This window comes from Pyrus communis, chromosome 10 (genome assembly GCF_041283825.1).
Source record: "Pyrus communis isolate YQ-2024b chromosome 10, ASM4128382v1, whole genome shotgun sequence".
Taxonomy (NCBI): Eukaryota; Viridiplantae; Streptophyta; class Magnoliopsida; order Rosales; family Rosaceae; genus Pyrus; species Pyrus communis.
In genome coordinates, this window is record NC_142574.1 from 19,633,978 (window position 1) to 19,653,655 (window position 19,678).

The window sequence follows — 19,678 nt, forward strand, 5'->3', positions numbered from 1 at the left end:
AAGTCATGCAAAAGTGATGAAGTCCGATGCCATTTTAGCAGCACAAGCTCCATATCAAATATTTGGACTCGATTTCTTGATCCCTCTTATAAACGATGCATAGTATAAGCTTTGTTGGACGATATTGTAAGTCCAAATTTTTATAAAAGATAGTTGTTGACATTATTGCATGTAGATACGACTTTAAATTTCTTTAAAAAAAACACGTTGTTCAAAAAAAAAAAATAATACAATTACCACTAGATTTAGGGTCAGTTTGGGATTGTTGTGTTTTTTTAATAAATTGCTTATATTGTGCCTTAAGAATAATCAACTGCAAAATAAAGCAGTTGAGTGTTTTATAAATTGTATTTTTAAAAGTGTTGTGAGTTTGAAAAACAGTGTAAAAGAAGTGTCTAGAAGGATAAATAATGTCATAGTTTAAAATTAATGAGCGTATTACAGGAATTAAAAATATTCTGAATGCTTAACTCGGCTTTTTATTAAAGCAATTTTTAAAAGAAACATATAGGCTGCTTTTAAAACCTACTGTCTCAAGGCCATTGCTTTTAAAATAAACAGTATATTTTGTTTTTACCAAACACTTTTTTATTGCTTAATTTTAAAGTGAAGCAGTTTTTTGTTAAAAGAAGTAATACTAAATTGGGCCTTACTTTTTTTGTGTTTTCATTTTCTAATCAATTAAGGAGAAAAATTCGAACTTAAGATCTTTTCAAATATTGGGAAGACACAACTACTAAACTTATTATAAGAAATGTGAATTGGAATCATTAGGAATCTTGATGTCCCTGCTTTACTAGAACATGAGTATCAGAGTATTACATAAAACCTTTCCAATTTCTCACTTCCATGTGTTTACTATGACAAATGGAATTAAAAAAAAAAAAAGTACGAATTTCACTTCAAAACCTGTAATTGAATACTTAAAAATCAAGATGAGATTAATTAAAAGTAACAATTGAGTAAATTTATATTCATTTTTGACTTTCTCGATTGGTGACCGTGGCTTCCCGCATATCATGGACACGAAAAAAAATATAATCACTACTTTCAACTAAATTAAGCCAGTGCAAGTGGCCTTTTATAACAGTGATGGAAATGAGTTAAGTCCTTACATAACGATGTGAGTTCAAACTTCATTGGTAGCTAATTTAACGCTTAATCTAATAAAAATCTATTTTTTGACAAAAAAAAAAAAAAAAAACTAAATTAAGCCTAATGTAAGTACCACTTTCTATTCAGATTTAGTTTGTATTAACCTTAACATTTCTTTGTAAATCATCGTAAAATACGCAAGCGAAAGATTGTCTTGATGAATACAACATTCTATTTTGACATACTGCTAATGTAAGTACCACTACCTATTCAGATTTAGTTTGCATTAACTTAAACATTTCTTTGTAAATCATCCTAAAATACGCAAGCGGAAGATTGTCTTGATGCATACAACATTCTATTTCGACATACTGCATCTCGAATTCATACATTTCCTCTCCACTTATTGTTTACACTAAAATAGTTTTTTATAATTAATCCACGTGGAGTCATATGATTGAATTAGCAGGGCCATATCAATACACTAACAAAAAATAATGACGAAATTTTAACAGAATGAATAAATTGATGTGCGGTAGTGAAAGTCAGGGACCATATTTATCAATTTTTGAAACTTAGAGATGAAAATGAGGAGTTTGATAAATGTCAATAATCATTTGCAATAAAAACCCTTCTTTTGTGTAATTCATGTGTCACAATTTTATTAGATTTGTGGGTCTCACATATAAACAATCAGGATAATTAATAAAATCTAAAAGGAATGATCAAATTGATGTTCGATAATGAATGTTAAGAATGACATTGATTTATTTTAAAAGTGAAAGATTAAAATATTGAGTTTGGCCAAAATCAGGACTGAGAAAAACCCTAGTAAAGAAAGAGGGAACAAATAAAACAACAAACAAAAGCTACGTTCTTCTTGTTCTTTCTTCTCACTCACTCTCTCACTCTCTCACTCTTTCCAATTCAAATTAAATCCAAGCCATTTTCTTTCTCCATTAAATAAATCAGATATAAATAAACCAAAATAAAGCAGTTTCCTTACATCGATTTGGTGCCCTACCCGCCGATTTAAACCCCCAATAAACCAATCTGAAAATTATAAAAATTCCAATTTTTGGCTGAAAAATCTGGTTTCCGCCGACGATGGACACCGGCGGCAACTCTCTAGCGTCGGGTCCCGACGGCGTGAAGAGGAAGGTGAGCTATTTCTACGACCCAGAAGTGGGAAATTACTATTATGGGCAGGGCCACCCGATGAAGCCCCACCGAATTCGGATGACCCACGCCCTCCTCGCCCACTACGGCCTCCTCCAGAACATGCAGGTCCTCAAACCCTACCCGGCCCGCGACCGCGACCTCTGCCGCTTCCACGCCGACGATTACGTGGCGTTCCTCCGGAACATCACCCCGGAAACCCAGCAGGACCAGCTGCGGCAGCTCAAGCGGTTCAATGTCGGCGAGGACTGCCCTGTCTTTGATGGGTTGTACTCGTTTTGCCAGACCTACGCCGGCGGGTCGGTCGGCGGCGCTGTGAAGCTCAACCATGGGATTTGCGACATTTCGATTAATTGGGCTGGCGGTTTGCACCACGCTAAAAAGTGTGAGGCTTCTGGGTTTTGCTATGTGAATGACATTGTTCTTGCAATTTTGGAGCTTCTTAAGCAGCACGAGGTTGGTTAATCTGATTGCGTAGTGTTAAAGTTTTGAGCTTTTTGATGTTTGGATTATTGGGTTTGTTTTGTTTTGTATGATCTCTGAATTCGGTTGTCGAAAATGTGAATTGCATGGTTAAAGTCTCAAACTCTTTGATGTTGGTTTAGTTTTGTATTGTGTAATCTCTGAAATGGGTTACTGAAATTGTTAATGTTTTGCCTGAACAGCGCGTTTTGTATGTGGATATTGATATTCACCATGGAGACGGTGTTGAGGAGGCGTTTTACACGACAGACAGGGTCATGACCGTTTCGTTTCATAAGTTTGGGGATTATTTCCCTGGCACAGGGGACATTCGCGATATTGGGTATGGAAAAGGGAAGTATTACTCCCTTAATGTCCCGTTGGATGATGGGATTGATGATGAGAGCTACCATTACTTGTTCAAGCCCATCATTGGGAAGGTGATGGAAATTTTTAAGCCTGGGGCTGTGGTTCTCCAGTGTGGTGCTGATTCCTTATCTGGAGACAGGCTTGGCTGCTTCAATCTTTCCATCAAAGGTCACGCTGAGTGTGTTAGATATATGAGATCCTTCAACGTCCCGCTCTTGCTTCTAGGTGGCGGTGGCTATACCATTCGCAATGTTGCTCGTTGCTGGTGCTACGAGGTACACTTCTCGTATTCTGTTCTACCTTTTAACGTTTCCAAATTATTTCACCCGTGATCTGATTGCGCTAACATATCGTATGGTTTTTATCATGAGTTATAATCTCTTGCCAGATAGCATGTTAATGTTTTGTGATTGCATAATATGAGTATAGTGCCTGGCAAACAACTAACCTTTAACACATTGCTGTAAATGTGACATGTGTAGTTCCACATCATCTGTATTTGGTGCATCGAATTTTTGTTTAGTCTTGAGTCTTATGGAATTCTTTTGATTTTGATATGTTGTCTGTAATGCAGACAGGAGTAGCACTTGGAGCAGAAATTGAGGACAAAATGCCACAGCACGAGTATTATGAGTATTTTGGTCCAGATTATACTCTTCATGTTGCCCCGAGTAACATGGAAAATAAGAACTCTCACGTGTTACTAGAAGAAATACGGTCAAAGCTTCTTGAAAACCTCTCCACGCTTCAGCATGCACCCAGTGTCCAATTTCAGGACAGACCTCCTGATACCGAGCTTCCGGAGGTATGTTTCTGCAACTAATCATTTTCTCAGAACTAATTCGTTTTTCCATCTTCTATTTTCATCAAAACATAATAATCATCTGATTGAATTTTTTTCTTATGCATTGATTTGTTAGACTTATCTTAGCAAGTTACTGTTCATTGTTCAGATTTGACATTATACAGCCAAAGTGCATGAGTTTGTCGTCTGTCTATTGTCTAAATTAGTAACTTGTAATAGATAACTTCTTGTTCTCAAGATTTCTTGTAGCATAACGAGCTACCTGGTACCCGCATTTACTCCACATTTTTCCTGAGCAGAAGACCCCAAATTTCTGTCTTTTCCTTCCATCTATTTGCTATCAAGCTTACATTTTGACATTCCTATGTTTTCTGCTTCCTTCTTGTAGTATGATAACTGTGGAATACTTGATGGAAGTCTCTGTAGACTTTTTTAACGAGTATAGTGATGATCCAAAAGGAAAAGTTGTGTATGTAAACAGTGGCAAAGCTTCATTCTGACTTATTTTAATCTATGTATAAAGAATGTAGCTTGCCTGTTCAGATCAATCTAATCTCAGTTGTTATGTACTCAGTATTTAACGTTGTTTTTATTGGCTTGTATTCAGTGGTTTAATATTTATTCCTTTTAACTTCTTTCAGGAGAATGAAGAACAGGATGACCCAGATGAGAGGTGGGATCCAGATTCTGATATGGAGGTTGATGATGAACGGTACTTCAATTTATTCTCCTAATTTGCTCTCATTATCTAGCACTTATGTCTTTGCAATATACTGATTTCTGTTTTATACAGTAAGCCTTTACCAAGCAGAGTAAAGAAAGAGATCGTTGAACCTGAGGTTAAAGATCCGGTATGTCACACATCATCTCTCGAACTCAAAACTTTTTTCGGCTGTGGAGTCATTTAAACTATAATTCACTCTATTTGGCTACCAATTCATTTGTCTATTCTTAAGCACTGCTACATTTTTTGATAAAGGACAAAAATATATTGACAAAAGGCTAAAAGATGAAAGTCACAGGAAAAAACAAAATCTTCTATCCACAAGTTAAACAGTCCTGTGTAGTTTACTATTTCATTAGTTTAGATGACGCAATGAACCAAGTTAATATGCACCATTCTTGACGGCTCTAACGGTAAACTTACCAAAACCTGGATTTACCTAGAACTGATTTCAAGCCATCCAAATCGTAAATAAAGGGGACTCTTGTCTCTTCATAGTGTTTCTTTGCTTCTCACTGTTATCCTGTTTCTTATATAATGTTACGTGAAGCCTACATTGGTGATTAGTAATGTTCCCTTTCTTTCTTATAAGAATATAATGTTTCCAGCCCTGGTAGCTGCTGCTGTTTATGATTATATGTTTAAGATGTGCTCATTTCCTTTGCGGTGCCGCATTTTAAAATTTACATTAACATGTGGCCTATTTTCCTCTTGGATGACGAACCTATTTGTTATGTTATTTACCTCAACAATATCTGATTCTCGTTGTTGTGGCACGCTGGAGATCCAGAAAGGGACCTCAGAGAATGCTAGAAGCTCAGGCTATGATCCAGCAGTAGATGAGATTACGACAGGAACAAAGGTGAAGTTAACACATAAGGCCATCAATAAAATCAGGATTCGCTTTGACATAAAAACGCTCTCCCACTAATAGTTCTCCGTCGACTTTGACATTTGCAGGCTTTGGATATGGGCTCTGGATCTGCGGATGAACCAGCTGTGAAGGTTGAACAAGAGACTACGAATAAACCTGCAGACCAGATATAAACATTATCGCGAGCAAATTTATTTGGGGTGACTTTATCACCAAGTCATTCTAACTTAACCATCGCTCGACAAAGAAAAACTTTCTACCGTCCAACGATTTGTGAAGTTGGTAATTTATTTGGGCTGTAGCATTTCATGTATCTTAGCATTTCCTGTATCGTAGTATTTCTTGTATTTTGTAAGAATTCAACGCTTGTTTAAACTTATATGGATAAGTATCCAAATTTGGTAGATGCGTCGATTTGTAATTATACTGTCGTACCATAAAACTGTATATTTTTTGTCACCCTAAAACCGTGTTTATTTCAGGAATCATAATTCCAATCGGTAGTCCTGTTCCTGATTTTGGTGTTCTAAAAATCCATTTCATTTGGGAAGAACATGGGACTAGAAATTTAGGATGTCTTGTGATGCTTATAATTTTGCCATTCCAACCTCCTCACTCAATCTTGAAACATAGGAGCAAGTAGTTACTAGACTCAAACACGCGTTATCCGGTGTGATTGGGCGTTAACCGGAATGATTGGGCGTTAACCGGAATGATTGGGCATACGTGATCAATGCTTCCGAAAATGTTGGAGGTGAGAAATTAGGATAATAATCTGCTTGAATCCTTTACGCAAAAGAATTTTCATTTTTCATGAGTAAAACTGTAAAGGGAGTGATATAACAAATGATATCAGCTGTACGATATTGCAGTAAAACCAGTAACTCTATATTACAAGGCGAAATGGTAAAGGGAAAATCCCAATTTTGACGGTTTCTCTTCCAACTTTGTATATGTTCCTATGTCCATCAGTTGTTTATAGATTTGGTAGTTGTTCGGGCAGGACAACCTAGCTGATCCCAGATTTCATCAATCAGAGCATTGACTGGAAGGCTTTGCTGAGTGTGGCACCGGGCAGTCTAAGGCAGCAACCATGTGGATGCCGGAATTGTATGTGTCCGGGATAGGTTGAGAGTCTTCAGACGGTATTACCAAAAACTTTAAGATAAATCTGATGTCAGGTATTCTGTTTTATCAACAAATCAGTGCATCCGGTATTGGTCACTTGCAAAGGGATTCTCTGGTTGCTAAAGCTCTGCACAAACCAAGGGAAAGAAAGGTTAGAAATTGTAAAATCCCCAGTGCGCGGATTGCAATGCAAAATGTTGAATGGAATTTGTCACGAAAATTTTCATTGAAAAGTATACTCCTGCTATATAACTTGTCCGTAAAGCTGACATGAAGAAATGAGAGAGGCTATGACGGGAAAGAAAAGGTCTGATACCTGCAAGTGAGAGTGATACATTCTCTGTCTAAAAGGCCAACTAAGTGCCCTCTGTGATCTTGAACATGCTGTGTAACAACTGGAATTTGATTCATTCCATACTTATTCATAATGTTCTGAGCTGAAAGTAGAGTCATAGTAGGCGTAGCCGTCCATGGTACTCGGCATACTTCCCCATCTGAAGAACACATTTCAGATACTATAAGCTCCTGCAGCATGTACAACCAGTTATTCAAGCTCAACAGGTCACAAATTTTAGTAGATGGGGAAAAATTAGAACCGGTAAAGATAATCCAGCAGCAAAGGACTAGCTGTTACCTTGGGTCTTTGTCGTCTTGGTTTTGCATATTTATTGCTGAACTCTTGAATGTCTTTAAGTGTCAGTAAACCAATTAGAATATGATCATCGTCGACAATCATGGCACAGGGCTGCTTTTCTGCAAGCATGAGAGTCACTGCTTCTGTAAGCAATGTATCCATTAAAACGGTCACATATCTTGTCCTCATGGCCTCGGATACAGATATCCTCTTCTCTAAGTTCTCAGTATTAATATCAGAACCATCTATACAGAGTGAACTCTCTAATTCACAAAGGTCGCTTGCATTAGACGTGAAAGCATTACTAGAAGAAAGCCCACTTGCACTAGGGGAAGGTACTTCAGGTTGTTGATTGCTACTAGACTTTCCCTGTTTTAGTTTCTTAGCCTTCGAGATATCTTTTCTCCTTGTCTGTCCAGATGTAATCCACGAAGAAAACCCTACAGCTCCAAGTAGTGGTAGCACAATACGATAATCTTGTGTCAATTCAAAAAGCAGCAGAACCGACGTCAGAGGTACCTGACAGACTCCTGCCAGAGTAGCAGCCATTCCAACCTGCAAATGGAACCTTTCCAACCGTCAACTACATCCAGATTTTGGGATTCCTTTTGATTTTAGCAGAGAGATACTAGAAAGAGAAATAATATATTCACCGAAAAAAGTTTTAAGATTTTTCAAGTTACCATGGAGACTGGTATTATGTACATTCCATGTCAATTATCAAAAGACCATTCTACACCTTAGAACCAGTACAAATGCAGGAAACACATTGTACTTCTGAAAAGAAAGGTATCTGCCCCTGAAGATAATGGTTATAGGATTCTAGATAATTACACAAGGCGGCCTCGTAATTCAAATGTGATTTTTGTTCTCAGAAATTATCAAAATAGATTTGGATTGGAATAGCGAGCCATTCTGTTTTATAAACATTAATAATTAACTAATGAAACAACTAACTTTTGAGTCGCTGACAATAAGAGCCTAAAGTCTAAACAGAATGCATACATGAAAACATACGAGTTGAGCATTGCTATACATTTCAGTTTTGAAGGTAAACTATCTACTAGATATGCAAATAGCATAGAACTGTACCAGGCCGTATGCTTGTGGTGATGCTACTTCCAAGACGGAAAGATGAAGTATAGGACTGGACTGAGCAACCGCAGAACTGATGAATTTCCCGTATGCCATTCCTGTTGCTGCACCAATAAAAAGTGATGGAGCATAGAAGCCTCCAACTAATCCAGAGGCTCGAGACAATGAGGTTGCACCTATCTTGACCACTACCAGCTGAAGTAACAGATCAGCTGAGAGGCATTTCTCAAGTGGTCGAGACTCAAGCAAAATATCAACATTCTCAAAACCCTGATAAAGAATTTCAGGATATGCCAACGCCATAAGCCCGACTGCTAACCCACCCATGATAGGGAACAAAAATTTTGGTAGGCCAATGGTCTTGTGAAGATTGTCAACAAATACCAACATGTACGATGTGCACTTTGATAAGGTTAACGAAACCAAGCCACATAGGACACCCAGCAATAGATATAGCGGAAGTTCTGAAAATGATTTGAATACGTCTCATTGTTAAAACTGCAGCTTTAAACAATAACTTGAACATCTACCTCTAGATATACTAAAGGTATGCCTGAAAAATTCATCCCAATAGAGTGAATAAACTAGTGTTGTAACACAATCATTTATGAAATTACCCATTTGGAATATGCAATGGAAATCAACTACCCAAATAATGGGAAAATTCAGAAACCGTATTCCGTAAAGGCAAAGCACATTACCAGGAACAAGTAAATACTCATAGATTATGTACTGATACCATAGTCAATTGCAGAAATTAATTAAATAAATTTCACTCGGCACATAAGTTCTTATATGTATCAATTTGAAGAATTAATAGTGTACCAGTAGGTGAGCGGAAGTCATAGTATGGGACCTTAAAGGCTGGTTCAGAACCTAGACCAACTTCTGAAACTACAGAAGCTATCACAGCACTAAGTATGACCATAGAAGTGGTATTCACAAGCGAAATAGATGAGGAATCAGATGGTGATGGCCATAAGACTGACTCCACAGCAAAGAAACAACCCGAAACAGCAGCATTAAACCCTGTCAAAACAGAACAATTACAATGAGGGCAAACATGTATTGACAATGGCAGAACAGATAAATACATAACTGAAGACCAACCAGAAGCAATTCCAGCAGCTGATCCAGCAGCCACAAGAGAGAGCCTTCTTTGCGAACTTTTATCAAACACAGCACCAACACCCTTGGCTATAGAAGTTCCAATCTCAACGCTAGGACCTTCGGGACCTAAAGAATTCCCAGTCCCAAGTGTCACACAAGCAGCAATTGCCTTGAGAAAAGGACGCGATGCAGCCTTGAGACCATAAAAAACCGAAACAGGCATTCCCATTTTCACTAATAAATTCTCCCCTTTTTCTCCACGTTGCTCATTGACATTGTTATCTTGTGAACCATCCTCGAGAGCATCTCGAAGAAAGTTTAATATGGCAACGATCAAACCCCCAGAAGCCGGAACCAGAATCACCTGCTTCCACGTATCTCCCACGTACTCCTTTCTCAGCCATGAAGCTCCCCGTTGAGGAATCCCACCCCAGAACACATCATGGATCTCACGTACCTTCCCATTCATATCAAAATCTCAGAAAATGCTCAAATCTTTATCCATAAGGCAAGCAAGAAAAAAGCAAAGCAAAAAATGTGTAATAGTGACGGAAGTTGAGGTTCCACCCCAAATTGGCAATGGGGGAATATCCCGACTCCTTATAAGTCTGGGCAAGGTTCCTTAACTTTCCGACGTGGGACAGTTTTTCATATCCCCACGGCCCCCCTCAAGTGTCGCAACACTCAAGCCAAACAGGTGGACAACACACTTTCTGACAGTTCTTTTAACATTCTCGCAATGAGTCAACAAAAACATGTAAATGAAGAGCCCTAGAAGACAAGCAAGCTAATGTATCTCATGAACATTATAAATCGTCTAAAATCTCAGATAAATCTCAAAACTTTGCAAACAAGCAAGCAAGAAAAGCAAAAATGGAAAATTGGTTAATGGTAAAAATCAAACATACAGAGTAATTGAAGAGAATGATGCCGATTCCGGTGAGCAGACCCACCAAGCTCGACGAAAGCACTATCGTCCAGTTCCCGCGGCCACGGCCTTGTGCTCTGCTTCCATCTTCATCTTGCTCTTCTTCTTCTTGTTCTTCTGCGTTGTCATTGTCATCGTTTTGTTGCTGGGTTTGTTGGGTTTGAGGGAGGGAGAGAGGAGGTCTGGGAGTGAGAGCTCTGCCATTTTTTATGGGTTTACTAGTTCTTGTGTTTGACGTGTACCCAGCACTGGCATTTTTGGTGTCGATTGTTCTGGTTTGGGTGTTTGATGTGGGAGATAATAGGAGGAGGGTTTTTCTCGGCGGCGGTGAAGATGGAGGAGGAGGAGGAGAGACCAGGGGACGTAAATGGCGGCGAGAGTGGGCGTTGGGGAAGCGCCATATGCAGTCCAGGCCTCCCATTAGCTGCTACACCAGTTGAGCAAGGTGTTCATTCCTATTTCCAATCACAACCAACGAATGGATAATTGTTTGATAAAATAATTAATAATTCATATTATATTTATATAAAATATTATCTGTTATTTACCCCAATTTCCTTTTCTTTTCATATTAACCAAGTCACGGTAGAGTTATTTTTATGGTAACTTATTAAATATAGTTCACATATAGAACTGAACGGCGGTATGTTATTGATAACATAAACATCTGTTTCTACGAATTAAGAACGGACGTCTTGTTGGAAGTTAAGACTCTAATCCAACAGTTAATAAGTCTACATAGTTAATAAAGATTGTTGGAGTATAAGTAAGTTTAGGGTTTAATCAATAGCTATAGCTTGGACCCAAAGTAAAGTTAATAACCCGATATTGTTTAGGGAAAAAGAGTTGTTGATTCTATCCTATTTAGAATGAAATTTGGTAGATCAAATTTATTGACCGTAAGGAATCCTAGTGACATCATTATGGGAAGGTTCATTAGAGTTAAGTCAGTATAAATACTAGCTATAGGTCCTTGCACATAATACCACATATACAAAACGCAGAGAATTCCCCATTGATTCAAATTATACAAGTGGTGAGTTTGTAGAAGATCTTGGCTTTGAGTTCTTGGTATTGTCTGTTGTTGCTGTGCTTTCGAAGATGTCTTCTCAAGGTTAGTTTCGTGTTAGTGTTTTGATTTGTAAATCTATTAGGTTTAAACACGCCTTGCAAAGAAAATTTTTGTTACCAAATGTAATTGAAAGGATGGTTGAACTTGAGTGATAAATACAACTCGGTGTGTGGATGTACACAAGAACATAGGAAGCCTTTAGCATTAAATCCATTCCAAGAAAAATCCATCCCATCACACATACCACAGGAATCATGCTTAACTTTAATATCTATGTTGTAATAAAACATTCCCAATTAGAATCTAAGTTCTGCACGCATTAATAACTTACAGTTTATGCGAACAATTGTCCTTAACATTCGCAAATAAGAAAGTGCAACTATTCATACTGAAAAATAGATAGGTGCTTATGAATGGACATGCACCTGATAAAATTCGAAGAAGTTCATCCCAATGGTTATTGAGACATTGACTAAAACTGAGAACAAAAGAAGCACCCACAACGAAATTGCACACTTCGAGGCAAAGTAACCGGTGGCAGTTGGCGCCAAACCAACATATATAGTTACAAAATACAAGAAACTAGACAAAGTTGTAGCTGCAAATTGGGAATGTATTACATTATGTGTTGATATTTACTCATTACATTAATGATTATGACCTATTTTTCGGTTTTGATCCAAAACTTAGTTCTACTTCAAAGATCGCTAATGTATTATTTAATAGATTTTATAGATCTTTCCATGCACATTATGTAATGCAACAAGTTTTACAAGATTAATTAAATATCGAAAATGATGGTGATCACAAAAGGGATCAATCAAAATGCCTTTTTTGTACCAAAAAGAAAGCTATTATTCAATCAACTAATGAAGTTATTTAGAGGGTTTATAATTATATTTAAGAACACTAATCACTGATCAATCGACCAAACTCGAACATAACGTGGTGAGGACATGAGCTGACAACATCTCCAAGAGATGTATTTTGGGGTGGAAAAATAAAGGGATTTTTGAATTTTTTTTAAACGAATATTTTTTAAAATCCAACAGTTAAAATAATATTATTAGTTTATCAAAAAAAAAAAAAAAAAAAAAATCCAACACCAAAACTCTAGAAATTGTCATCAAACTCAAGTATCTAAACAAATTGTTTTTTGGGAATTTGAATTTTTCTTTTTTTACATCAAAATGTTCATAAAAATAAATAAGATAGATTATACAAAAACTAATTCCAAAATTATTATAAAAAAAAAATCAAAGAAATACAAAATTTAACAAATTATAAAGTTGAGGGTGGAAATTGTAGGTCCCTTACCATTGGAGGAAAAAACTGACCAACTTCATACGTATAGATCAATAGTTGAAAATACAAAGCTAAATTTTTGGATTTTACACCTTGAGATTAGAGATAGCGTGTATTTAGTTTTTACATTAATAATTAGGTTTTTTCATTAGACGGATTTACCAAATAATGTACAAATGTGCAGCACATTGTGAAAAAATAACATAATAAATGTCGGATAAACAAACCGTTCCAATTTCTCGATTGCAGCTTCCTTCTTAATCTGTCATTAATTAGTACCTTTCTCTATGTGCACGTTTTTGTTTTTCCACTTTTACAAGTTGACAAATCTAAAAACCTAAACTTGCTAATCACTCCACCATTGTTCCTTTTTCTATCCTCAAAAGAAGGCAAGATCTCTCTTTACGTGTTCCAGCATTGCAAATTCCAATTGGATTAAAAATTATAATCGAACTTATTATTTAATTACTCTTTCCCAAGGCTTGATTAATCAAAGAACAAATTGCAAGTTGCAAACTTGTTTTTTTATAGCCAACATGGAAAATATATATTTACAAACCGTTGCGTTATCTTGTTTTCACCAATAATTTTGATCTCGCAACTACTCGTACAAAAGGCGAAATCTGTTTATGCATACGGGGTTTAGTACGGATTCTTTTTTGTAAGAGATGTGATCAACAATGTGATCGTGTATCAGTAATGTGGTTGGACACATGTATAACCTTTAGCATTAATAACCTTCGTTACATTAAGAATTTATATTCGAATCGTTTATCAAACAACTATACTTTACAAGAAGCGACATTCAAATTAAGATACAAAGGACGTCACACAAATCTACTATTCTTTTATTTGTTTATTACTTTATTTGAACTTTCAGACCAATAAATAATTCAGACAGCTGAGTGAGTAAAAGATCATAACTAACCGGACACTGACGAGTAACGAACTCGTGTAGAAGATGGAGATGGGAAACTACAAAATTTCTTATGTCAGTTTTCTTCTTAATATTGGCTGACATATTTATAGTCTGTGGTCCAGTTGAACCTAAACTCCTAGATATTCACAGAATCAATTTGTTTGGTGAACGAATATACGGGTTTCGTATGGGCCCCATTTTGTACGAGATGTGGTTAGCAATGTAATCAGATGTATGTGACATTATGTCAATAATGTGGTCGGATGTATGTAAAGACTTGTTTGGTGGATGAGAAAGTGTGGGAAAACGGAGGAAAATATATTTTCTGGAATTAACTTTTAATGTTCATAACTGGAGAAAATACTTCCATCCATCCACAAATATATTCTACTTCTTTCTGAATACTGAAATCCATATACAAAAATACTTTAATCGTTTTCTGACAACAATAAATAAGAGGAAAAAGAAAGATTGAACACATTTTGTGAATAAATAGAATTAGATGGTGTAAAAGGCTGTGCTGGACGAACAGATGAATGTCGAAACATGCGATGATCATGTATCCGAGAAAATGTCTCTGCGCAGTGAAAACGGGAAGCCTATACTTTGGACTCGCCAATCACGACGTCTTTCAATGGACTCTCGGCTACTCCCTCCTTTAGCGGTTTCAGATCCTCTTCTGACAGATGACTGGGGAGGACCTTGGGATGCTTCTCAGCCTCCACAGCCCAGCTGTATACGATCATGCCAAGAACAGCAAGAGCCATGCCGAGCAAGTTTTTGAATGTGAGCTGGGAATCAAAGAGTAGCCACCCCAATGTCAGGACACATACTGTTTTCATGTGGCCCAAAACCTGGAAAGAGACAGCTGAGAAGCGGCCGATGCAGAGGTACTGGCTGATGTTGCAAAACACCGCTAGGGAGCATGAGAGTAGGATGAAAAACTGCAACATTGGGATCACACATAGCACAGCAGCTTCATTAGAAATTGTTCGTCACAAACACAAAAGCAGATTTAAGATCAAATATTAGAAGAAGCACTTACAAATGCACCAGTAGACAACTTGTAATCAGACAGAAGTTTTCCAGTAAGAAAGTAATCAACGAATGGACCAAGAACAAGAAGAGACAGAGCTTGAATGGGAGCTGTCTTGCTGAGCAATTCAAAAGAGCCTATCGAGTATTTCTTTTGCAGGGAACCTATTGACTGTTGCCCAAACAACAAGAATGTCAGATCAACAATTGCTTCGAGGTTCTTATGTCTAAACTCAGATTCATGGTATAATTTTAAAGGAGAGAATTTGGGTAATACTCACAATTTGTTGTAGGGATGTACAGAGGATAGCCACACAAGCACACAGAAAGCCTTTAGCATTGACTTTCACGTCCGTCACAGTACATATACCCACGCCTACAACCACTACTGCCACTGCAATCTTGACTTCCCGTGAAAAATGCTTTCGATGAAGAATCCACTCCATCACACAAACCACCGGAATCATGCTCAACTTCGATATCTACACCATTATAACAATGAAGAAGATCAGAAATCAGATAACAATTATGCACTAAAGGGAAAATTGTTAGGCTAATAAAACGATATTCACCTGATAAAAACCGACAGAGTTAAGCATGAGGCTCAAGTTCATCCCGGTGATTGAGGCATTGGCAACAAGTGAGAACCAAACAAGTTCCCACAGAGGAACATGCTTAGATGCAGAGTAACCAGTGGCATTTGACACCAGACCGACCAAAGCAGTAACAGAGAAATGGAATCCGGTCAAAGTTGTAGCTGCAGAGAAAAACAGACAATCATCAATTGCCGGAAACCAATCCACCAATGAATTCAACTATTTCTGTGTCACATAACATAAGCATACTCTAGCAAACACCTTTAGTGAGATCTCCTTGTGAATCCAGGCCACAAACAAAGCTGAATTATGTGAAATCGTAATTTCTATTGAAATGTAGCTAGATCTACAGGGAATGATGACAAGTCAAAAAAAGGCCGGCCATAGCTGAAACTGCCATGAGTGGCGAATACTAGTCAATCGAACATGGAATATTATATTGTAATCTGATTTATTGGTCCCTTGTGAATCAAAATTGAGGCGAGAAAACAATCAATTAACAATCCAAAAGTTGGTGAAAATGCAGTTCTTCCTCAGATTCATGGCATCTGCTAAAATTCGAAATTCTTAACACAATTCAGGAAACAAAAGCAACCCATTATTCAACAAGAAAAACACTAAAACCCCATTAACCAAAAAACACTTCCCACTCCAGATCTGTAATTAAATTGAAGATTAGGACAGAACCCAGAAGAAAAATTAGATAAAATTGGTAAATTAACAGAGTTAAAGAAGGGGATGAACTGACCGAAGCCGAAAGCAAAGCCGTTAGGGGACATGAGCTGCTTGTTGGCCATGATAATGCCCACAGAGCTCACAATATTCATTCCCCAAGCTCCCACATCGGACACAGGAGACTTCTTTTCCTTCTCCATTTCTGCAATTCCGAGCTCGAATCCAAAAAAAACCCACAAATTCCAAATCCTCTCCTCCCCAACTTCGGATTTTGGATTTTGAATTTTTATGATCGGAAGAGAGGCGGACAACAAAAGCAGACAGAGTTGCAGGCTGCAGAAGTCGGTCACCACCTCCCTCAAGAGACAAAGCCAAGGAGCTATGTGGGTTATATAAACGTGGAAATATAAAAACAAAGTTAAAGACAAAGGGGAAGGCTTTGGGATATATTGGCTGGCCAATTTTAATTTTAAATTTTTTTTTAAAATTTTTAATTTTTGGTTTTGCTGTCTCTCTCAGCAAACGAGCATGTTACCCTCATATGGCCTCACCTTCATTACCATTTTAATAAATATCGTAATATTTATTGGGGACTCATAAATCAATTTTATGTAAGTGGGGCTTGATGGGATTTGCCCTAATTTCGTTTTCCTAACTTGGTTCCACCTTTGGTAACCTTTTTCCTGGTTATTAGGGAAATTTCTTGATTCACTCCTTCAAATAGTACCAACTTTTAAATTTTGAATGCATAAGCAATAGGTGAGCTAGCAAGTAAGCTCCCTGACTCCTAAAGGCAGCTAATTTCTCGTTTGGTTCAATGTTTAGAGGGAAAGCATAAATCCTCCGTTTGGTTCACTCAATGGAAGTGAAAGGAAAAAGAATTATGTGTTGTAGACCTATTTAACTGAATAATGATAGAAAGGAAGAAAGGTGCGGTAGCAAGAGAGAGAAGAATAATTTGCGAATTCTGAAGTGGTGTGTATTATTTATTTATAGTATTAGTGAAGGGAGAATCCTTACCCTTTAGGTAATACAACTAAAATAGAACTATATTTAGAATTCTTATATGATTTACACAATTACAATTCTAACTAAATGAGGACTGCAACATTATATGTTTTTACAAGGTAAGTGCTTTTTTTTTTTTTTTTTCCTTACACTGTTTAATAAAGTTGGGAAAGTAACTAAGAAATATAAGGTAAAAATCGGTATTTTCAATTTTTTTAGTAAAATAAAGTTGAGGGAAAACATTGAAAACGAAGAGCTAATATGGACATAAAAATTCAGTTTCAAAAGTTAATAGGTCAATGTTATCTTATAATTTTGCAATGAATGTTATGCAAAGCTGCCGAAGTGATTGAGATCAATAATATATATTTTATAATATGCATAAATAAATAAATAAACTAATAAAAAAGATTTTAAAACTTTGAGTTTTAACGATAAAGACAAAATAAAGGATAAAGTGAATAGTACCATAATTGATTTTTTTAGTGTAAAAATATGAATTTTCGTTAAAATGAACATTACCAGGAACTTTTCGTTAAAATTCCCTAAATAAAACCGTAATAACTTTGATAAAAAGTAGAACAAAAGATAACAAACATTAATAAACCGTATGCAAATTACAGTTTCGTGCTCTTTTATTGTCGTTTATTGTCTATTAAGTTCTACCTTTGATTAAAAGTTTGTAACGGATCTACTTATGCGTATATTCCTATTTTATATATCTTATGTTTTTGTTTTTTGTTTGTTTTGGTTTGAATATAAAATCTAAGCAAATGTGAAGTGTTAAAAGCGATTATAGTATAAACAGCGGAGACACTCCAGATTTGACCTTTACGTGTACAAGTTTTGCAAGCTGATCACGCGTTTAGTGAATTGGACTCAAATGCAAAATGCACCAACATATGGTGTCAAAAATTAAAAATTAAAAATTAAAAATAAAACCCCACATGTGAGGAGTGATAAAATTGGAAGCAACCCATGAAACCTGCAGATCCCCGAAAGTCTTCAATTTTGATTTTTCTTTTACTTTGACCCGGCAATTTTTTATTTATTGTGACCCAATAAATATAAGAAATTACCTTGGCTTCTCAATAAATGCAAAAGGAACTCCTCTTAATTCACTAGGTAGTTGATTCATAAAATTTCATACTTATTATTGAAACTGTTTATATTATAAATTACTATGTAAATTTTATCTCTGCAAAGAATAATAAAATATGAGATTATTTGTTCAACAAATTGTATAAAGATGGATGAACAAATTTAATAAATGAATTATGGACTGCCTATCTATTTCTTACAATTAGTTGATTAGATACTTTTATTTTAATTATTTTTTTGTAAATATAATATTTAAAATAATTTATAATATGAACAATTTTAATTATAAATACAAAATTTTATGAATAAGTTACTAAATGAATTGAAAAGAAACTCTTCAATCTCGAGGACCCAAGCCGTTTTCTAAAAATAAATACTTGGCTGGCGTTTTTAAGAAGACTTTTTATTTTGGTACACCGCCGGTGCTGGGGCCTGAAGAACGCGAAGTGGAATATATTTGGCAGATTTGCATTATTCTCAGTGCCAGAAAAAGTCATTCGGTTTTAGTGTTTCTAGAACCCAACTATATTTGACTAGGCGTTATTTTGGTCTTCTTTTTTTGGTAGAGTGGTATGATATAAAAATGTCACTTTTGTCACATATTTAATTGTTATTTATATTATATTTTTAATAAAAATAAGATTTACATGCGTTAATAAGTTCTAATTTTATTAGAAATATGACACAAATGATGGTATAAATATACATTACTTAGTAGTGTTAATATGTTAAATAGTTAATTGTTAGTTGTTAAATATAATTATTTTATGTCATTTCAGTACAACGTTATATATATTTTTATAGAAGTAAAACGTTATATGCTATTGTTCTATTTCTTTCTTTTTTTCTTTTTTTTTAATGGTCAATGTTCTATTTCTTTAATATAAAACAAAATAATATTCTTTTTGAAGAATATGTTTACTTATAAGGAATGAGTATCATTCTTATTTACTCGTGTGTGTAAATAACTAAGGAAATGAAAAAGTAGATGGGTCCAACATGAAAAAAAAAAAATGAATTTATCACATTAACACAGGGGGTTGTTTATCTCATACTTGTTCATTGTCATACATATTTCATATGATCTCCATACCATGTCAGTGAACATGCCTATAAGGGAGGAGAAACTCTACCCTAAGGGGAATGGGGACTTCGTTAGGTCTTACAATGAGTTAATCACTAATAAGGTATCTAACTAACATAAATATAACACACCATCGTCATCCATACGAGTCAAACATGAGACATTTCACTTACGAGTGAATATGAGTACCACTCAACATAGTTTTAGTTAGTTTATCGCGATATTTGATATCAAGAGATTAAAAAATTATAAAAACATATTCATTTAATCTATCCATGATATTCAAATGAATACTCATTTTATAACATAAGTGAATTAACAACGTCATATGCCAATATGACTGACCGTTACACAATAACACTTATTTCCGCACTTTTAAAAGTATAATAGAATATAAAATGAAAACCATTTTCAACTTTGTGATCGTAAGAACATTTGGAGATATAAGTTAGCGAAAATTGTAGCAATGGTCCCTCAATT

General features: G+C 35.9%; 3 protein-coding genes across 4 annotated transcripts; 1 reads left to right on the top strand and 2 right to left on the bottom strand.

Annotated features, from left to right (window-relative positions):
* Window positions 1-1,901: 1,901 nt before the first annotated feature.
* Window positions 1,902-5,912, top strand: LOC137727432 (histone deacetylase 19). Of its 2 annotated transcripts, none has more exons than XM_068466295.2 (7): window positions 1,902-2,730; window positions 2,940-3,380; window positions 3,680-3,910; window positions 4,552-4,622; window positions 4,704-4,761; window positions 5,425-5,496; window positions 5,595-5,912. In XM_068466295.2, exons 1-7 carry the CDS (start codon window positions 2,203-2,205, stop codon window positions 5,679-5,681), a joined length of 1,488 nt encoding a protein of 495 aa, XP_068322396.2. In that variant the 5' UTR covers window positions 1,902-2,202; the 3' UTR covers window positions 5,682-5,912. The 2 variants fall into 2 exon arrangements, with proteins under 2 accessions (XP_068322396.2, XP_088533333.1); XM_088677207.1 differs by having other exon boundaries at window positions 1,914-2,730; window positions 5,419-5,496.
* A 383-nt stretch (window positions 5,913-6,295) lies between these two features.
* Window positions 6,296-10,898, bottom strand: CLC-E (chloride channel E). The gene is made up of 7 exons (XM_068468376.2): window positions 10,384-10,898; window positions 9,476-9,932; window positions 9,191-9,394; window positions 8,363-8,829; window positions 7,271-7,825; window positions 6,953-7,161; window positions 6,296-6,763 (listed from the first exon to the last, which is right to left on the bottom strand). The coding sequence occupies exons 1-7, from the start codon at window positions 10,822-10,824 to the stop codon at window positions 6,730-6,732; spliced, it is 2,367 nt and encodes a 788-aa protein (XP_068324477.2). The 5' UTR covers window positions 10,825-10,898; the 3' UTR covers window positions 6,296-6,729.
* A 3,098-nt stretch (window positions 10,899-13,996) lies between these two features.
* LOC137728046 (UDP-rhamnose/UDP-galactose transporter 1) lies at window positions 13,997-16,669 on the bottom strand. Its single transcript, XM_068466924.2, has 5 exons — window positions 16,079-16,669; window positions 15,307-15,491; window positions 15,016-15,216; window positions 14,745-14,906; window positions 13,997-14,643 (listed from the first exon to the last, which is right to left on the bottom strand). The coding sequence occupies exons 1-5, from the start codon at window positions 16,203-16,205 to the stop codon at window positions 14,299-14,301; spliced, it is 1,020 nt and encodes a 339-aa protein (XP_068323025.2). The 5' UTR covers window positions 16,206-16,669; the 3' UTR covers window positions 13,997-14,298.
* Between the last annotated feature and the right edge of the window lie 3,009 nt (window positions 16,670-19,678).